This window comes from Eurypyga helias, unplaced genomic scaffold (genome assembly GCF_000690775.1).
Source record: "Eurypyga helias isolate BGI_N326 unplaced genomic scaffold, ASM69077v1 scaffold28867, whole genome shotgun sequence".
Classification (NCBI taxonomy): Eukaryota; Metazoa; Chordata; class Aves; order Eurypygiformes; family Eurypygidae; genus Eurypyga; species Eurypyga helias.
This window is the reverse complement of record NW_010260230.1, coordinates 14,685-21,130: the sequence shown is the minus strand read 5'-3', so window position 1 is coordinate 21,130 and position 6,446 is coordinate 14,685. Positions and strand designations below refer to the sequence as shown.

Sequence of the window (6,446 nt, the reverse complement as noted above, 5' to 3'; positions counted from 1 at the left end):
GAATTGTGGCAGGCGTGCGTGTCTGGGGGTGTGAGAATTACGTTTTATTTACTTCTCCTTTTGGAACCTTGGGTAAGAACAGGAGCTTTCAGAATGGAAGGGACCACAGACTGGAAGCTTAATTTAGTAATTTGGTCTCTCTATACTCTCTTGATCTAGAAACAGTGTTGAAGATGGGTGAAGTAATGTACTTTCATTGTGTTTTCTTTCTTTTTTTGAGTTTAAAAAGAATGCTATGACTAATGTTTAACAATAATATAACATTCTTATTCCCAGGGAGTTCACTTATGGGACTTGCAAGACAGAGTTTTAGTGAGAAAGTATCAAGGTGTTACACAAGGATTTTACACAATTCACTCGTGTTTTGGAGGTCATAATGAAGATTTCATCGCGAGTGGCAGCGAAGGTAAGGAACATCACTGTCTTTCATGCAGAAAACTGGAATGCTGTATCCTTCCTGTATCTTTGTGATGTTGTTGTTAGCAGCTGTCATCTGTCAAGGCAACTGGTTCGTTAGGTAAGTTTGAGGAGCACTGAGATTGTGGCATACTTCACAAAGTAATTGTGTGCTAGCAGAATGTTTTGAGAGGATGGTAGTAGTAGAAAGAATTAGTGAGTCTTTAGTGTTGCTCCTCTAAAGCAAAAGCATCTACACAGTTTTAATTAGAAGTGGGTGGGGTGTTCTTGAGGCTTTTTCTTTTTGTGGTATGATACTTAGGTTTATGGTTTGAATCAAAAATACTTCTGGGGAGTAACAGCTTTGTTTGCCTGTTGAAGATACAGGTGTGGTAAGGTTATTGTAATTTCAGTAGAGTAGTCAGCTTAATTACAGAAGGAGTAGTCTCAAATTAAGCAGTTGTTGACATAGTCTGGTAGGGCTTCTTGGTGATCAAAGGCTTTGTGGTATGGTTATTCAACTGTCTGTGGCAAGAATAGAAATTAGTTAATGGTGTCGATGTTGAATTGGTTCTAGTTAATGGTGTCGATGTTGAATTGGTTCAGTTCTGTCACTGATGTCATGCCATCACCTCCTGTGGAGGTCACTTATTCAAGTCTATGGACGGCCAAGATTTACACTTGGAATACGTAAGCAATCCCTGTTAATACTGTAACTCACAGCTGCTAGGAAGTTAGGTTGACCAGGACATTACTACTATCCTTTTGTGGAAAACACCAAATAAGTCTAAGATAAAACCAAAATGTCACCTTCTGACCCAACCCAGTGGAATGTAAGGACTGAAGGACAGCGCCTCGAATCCAGTGTGAACCTTACCATGCTAGGACCAGGTTCTTGCTTTGGGACCCGAGTACCCAAAGGTTCAGGACTTCTGTTAAGTTGTACCAATGTGCATGAGTAGGTACTACAGTGGTGCACCAGCCCTTTTTTCTTTTTCCCCTGTTTGTGGATTATCATCCTCATTGTCTGAAAACTACCAGGCAGTGCGTGTAACCGCTGGCACCCTGTTCCTGTTGGGCTGTCCGACGCTGTCGCCTCTCTGCACTGAATTGTTACGAATGTGGCTACGGAGAAAGTCTGTTTCTTAAAATAAAGAACAAAGCCATCAAAACAAAAATAACAGATTACATGGCCATTTAAAAAAGAAGTTGTTGCTCATACCCTCTTAAACTTGGTGTCAGCTGGGTACGGGTTTTCTAATAGTTGGATCAACAGGAAGAAAATGGAGGCCTCTTTCCAAGGGGGAAATTGCTGCCTTATCCTAGCAAACTTGTTTCCCAAAACAAAATACAGGCATTCTGACAAGCGTCGAAATCCTGGTTTGTGGTGAGGCTTTCATTCTCCCGGACAGCAGGGGCTTGTCCAGTGTTTAAGCAGAGAGGGAATTGTGGTGTTTGATGAACAGCATGGATATGTAGTCTCTTGAAATAGCAAGTGGAATGTAAGCACCACCAGAACACTTGCATCCATACAAGTGTATATAAAGGTGTTGTACTCAAAAGCGCTGATTCAGCAGCAGACAACTGAGTTATGCATGGTTCCATGATGCTATTCTAGCAGGTAGGTCAGTGAGCAAGTTTGTTTTTAAGGGGTTGGGATGAGGATGTTTGCTAAGCCTTCAGAAGGACACGGACATTAAAACCTTTCTAATAGATTAAAATAGTTTCATTTGATACACTAGACCTAAATATGAGGCTTTTGTGTAATACCAGTAATACATGTTCAGTTTGTATAGCTCTCTGGAATATTCCAAAGACATTCCTAGAGAGGTCAACCCACAGGCTTATTAAAAGTCTCCAGATGGGAGGAGGGGAACCCCAAACCAAAACACCTTTAGTCATTTATTTTTAAATATGCTTGGTTACAAAGCAGTAACACTTCTAAAAATTGCAGTGGAGTGTCTGAGTAGTTCGCTGTTCTATTTCTAGCATGTTGCTAGGAGTAATTAAAAGCTTCCTATCACAAAGTAAGATCTGTAGGGTTGTTAATTGCATCTACTTTACGTGCAAACCCCTGTCTTTCAAGTACCAGACAAAAATGAATTGTTGTTGAAGGCAGCAGCGGCTCAGTTTGAGACGCTGAGCTCTGTTTCGCTCCCTCCTTTGCCGTGTTTGCACTTTCACGGGAATCCTTTAGGTCTAAAGTATCAAGATGTATTTTGCTAACTGCAGAGCTGTGATCTTAGCTAGTGCTCATCAGCAGGTGGTGGCTGTGAGTAGTCTGCCTTAGTACTCATGGTTTTATGCATGTACTCATCTGTAAAGACGATTGTTTTGGGAAAAAACGCATGCAAAAGGAAGCCTTGCAGATTCACGTTATAAGTCTGTAGAGTAGCTTGGTTTCTCTCTTGAGGTGTGTGCTGACTTATTTGCCTTGTAGTCAAAGGTTTTTCTTCGAATGCCAAGCATAGTGGACTTACAAGCCTTAAAAGGGAACGTGCCTGTTTGTGGAAGGGCTTTACCCACGCTCGTTGGGTCGCTTTTAGAAGAAAAGCTTTGTTACTGGTCATGCACGTTCGACAGACGCGGGTTTTACAACGTTAATGGGTTTGTTGGTTGCTGAGAGCCTGCGTGGAAGCGCGGTTTGATAGGACACGTTGGGCTGTGCAGAGCGACGTTTCTCATCGTGTCTTTTTAAACACGTATTTTCATTTAGATCACAAAGTATATATTTGGCACAAGCGCAGCGAGCTGCCGATTGCGGAGTTGACGGGGCACACGCGTACTGTTAACTGTGTGAGCTGGAACCCGCAGATTCCATCCATGATGGCCAGCGCCTCTGACGATGGCACTGTTAGAATATGGGGACCAGCGCCTTTTGTAGACAACCAGGATATTGAAGGTAAAAAATGGAGTGTGTGTGTCTCTCTCTTCTGATCACTGAGAGCTTACATCAGACCCACCGAACCAACTTCCTCCTGTTTGCCATAAATAGAATTGAAAAATGCTTTCAACTCTCGGGTTAGAGTTATTATTTTACTAAAGAAGTTACTGGGGTCTTTATGTACAGCTGTATATTTTTATTTGTTATTTATGTTTGTGGAATAAAAAGGAAACCAGTGGTATTTCCAAAATGATGCTCAAATTTCTGACGTGGCCCTAGAGAAAACTGTCGCCTTGCTAAGACCTGAGGATGGTACTAACTTATTTATGTAGACTTCTTAAAAATCTTGCTTCCAATGCTTGAGGTTTAAAAACATACAGTGCTACTAAAATTTAAATAACGCATCCTGACTACGCTGCAAACTGAATAATGGCATTTCAGTGCTGACCAAAGGAATGTCCATAATCTGAAGAGAGTGAAGATTCCCACTGTAAAATCTGTGCATAGTTGATACTTTCCTAGCCATCAGCAGTCATCTGTGTCGGGGGGAGAGAGAGGCGGTGCAGCTTTTTTCACTGCCAAAACACACGCTTGTTCCCAGCCCTTCTCACCTCCACCCCCGGACTTGTTAACAAGATGACCGCAGGGGAGGAGGTACTGACAGAAGCTCCTAAACTGCACAACTGGTTAAGAACTTGCAGCAGATGTTAAAATGAGATACATATATCCCACTGCCACAGGACCTCATGGATGCTAGGTGTGGACAGAGTAGCCAAAGAGAAATGCACTGGGTGCTACTAGAGTAAACACCTCTGAGTGTCCCTTAGGTGAACATGGCTGCAAGTTGGAAGGGTATTAGGAAAAATTAATCTCCTCTCCCTGCTCCTCCGCTTTCTGACACGTCTGCTTCTGGTATTGGATTAGGTGGACCAGCCTGGCCCATCTCCTGTTTGTAATGCCTCGAACGCACCCGTAAGGACCTGGAGCCTATCCTCCAGTTGGTTTTGCTCGTGGTGGTGTTTGTTTTCTCCCACTAGCTGCTTGGTTGCTCTTAGTACCTCCAGAAAAGGAGCTAGTGAACGCCATAAAAATCAAAACAGTAGAGACCGGATTTCTCACAGCAGTGCCTCTACAAGAGGTGCAGACGCACGGAATAATACCTAACAACGCAGGAATCTTAAACGGATGACAGACAGTTGTGTAATTAGCACGCCCTCCCCCCCCCCCCCCCCAACCCGAACTGGAATGCAAATGTGTTACATCACTTTGGAAGAGATGCGTTTTGTGTACCAACACCTAACATGCTGAATTAATATGAATAATTGCATCTAAAATAAGTCCTTTTCCGCATGGGATGCGGTTACGATGTAAGATCCGTTCACTCGTGCATGCTCAGTGAAACGTCTGTACCTACTCTGTGTTAACGACCCTGTCCTAGAAATCGTAACGACTGGTAAGATCTACAAGGTGTAATTTCTCTGTGTTTTTGTTTTCGCCCAGAGGAATGCAGTAGCATGGATAGTTGATGGCGAATTTGGAGCAGACGACTTCAGCTTAACTTAATTAGTCGTATTTTAAATGGCTTGGGATTTGGTGCAAACAAACATGATTGATAGCTGGACAGACATGCTCGTCATGAAAAAGAACCATTTCTGAAGCCCGGTTGGGGCCAAACATTTACCACCTTGCTTCATAGTAACCAGTCGAGATGAAGCACGTCGTTAGAACGTTGTTGGACACCGTGTTGAAATCCCCTCCCCCCCCAGCCCCCCACCATCGGTTGTGAAGAACTGTGCTACATTCAGGCTAACCATTGAACTCGGTATATATATTTTTCCCTCCTGCCTTTTTGTCTGGCAGGCTACTGTTCTTGTTGCTCTTCTGTGTAATGAAGTTTAAATGCTTGTTTGGAACACTTTATTTAACAGTTTAGAAGGCTTGATAGAAAGAGTGCTTTAGTCTGAAGAGTATCCATTGGATAGGAAAGTACTTCCTTCTCTCGTTTCTCAAGTCTCTCTCCGCCTTACTTAGCTTGAGATCTTTGCAGCTTGGTTCATGGATTCTAGCCTTGCCCGTTGCGCAGTATCTATCAATTGAGATGATCAACCAATGAACTATGTCAAAAGCACTCTCAGTATCACATTTGACAAAAAGTTTTGTACTTTTCACATAGCTCGTTGCCCTGCCAAGGGGTTAACAGCACAATTTTTTAAAAAATAAATTATTTATAGGATTAAAGTGACTTCATTTGTATACATTTGGAATTAAAACAATGCAAGTAGTGTCGTGAAAGACGGTATCGCTGATGCTTTTCCGGAGTGTCTTGCGACCCAATCAAAAGCAGCGGCTGGGAAGGAGCTTTATGTAGGCAGTGAAGCTTGTTTTAGAAGGAGAAACTCGCTGTCCATCTTTACAGATATTTAGGGGGGAAAAAAGTGTTCCAAGTGCACCACCAGACTGAGAGTTTAAACAAGACAAGCTCTTTTTGTGTTGGTTGTTTGGTTTGGGTTTTTTTTTTCTTTTTTAATGACATCAATATATGCAACAATGCTGGTAAAAGGTAGACTACACCTCGAGGGAAGAATGTGTTGAATCCTTTCTTCACAGAGTCAACCTTTTGTAAAAGGAATTAACATACGGATGGTAATTAAACACTTGTATCACCATGGTAACTTTTCTTTGCTTGATAAACAAAGGTGTGTAGATTTTCTTTTTGAGAATGTACTTTCACGTTGGCAGATTTAAATGTCTCTCCCAGACCTTGTTGCGACCTGGTGCTGCGAACGTTTTGACGCATCTAGGAATAGTTCCACTACTGTCCCATCGTAAGAGAAGGACACTTATAATTTAAGTATTTATTCTTTTTTGACATAAACGGATGGCCTGGCATCTCCGTGCTTCTGCACTACACACAGATTCACTGTGGGATGGCACTGGGTTCCCTTTTGCCGTCTCAGGTGGAAAGGTGGTGTTGGTACTGCTGTGGAGTAAGGAGGGAGCAGGGAAAGGCATGCCACCAAGGATTGATGTCAGCAGAAGAGTGGACTTCATCCTTTAATGAGGAGATAATCTAGTGTCCTTATTAGTCATGTGTGGAAGAAGGGAGGGGGAAGGTTTGCTGGAGTTCCTGGGAGGAGAAGTGTAGCCACTTCGATGAATGGGAATG

At 42.6% G+C, this 6,446-nt stretch overlaps 1 protein-coding gene across 1 annotated transcript in view; it reads left to right on the top strand.

The window, feature by feature from the left end:
* The window catches only part of WDR26 (WD repeat domain 26), a 26,454-nt gene extending 20,942 nt beyond the window's left edge, over window positions 1–5,512 (top strand). Inside the window, exons 11-13 of the mRNA XM_010154978.1 lie at window positions 277–406; window positions 3,113–3,298; window positions 4,781–5,512. Of these exons, the coding sequence (XP_010153280.1) occupies window positions 277–406; window positions 3,113–3,298; window positions 4,781–4,806 (342 nt within the window). The 3' untranslated portion in view covers window positions 4,807–5,512. The remainder of the gene's footprint in view (window positions 1–276; window positions 407–3,112; window positions 3,299–4,780) is intronic.
* Window positions 5,513–6,446: the final 934 nt, after the last annotated feature.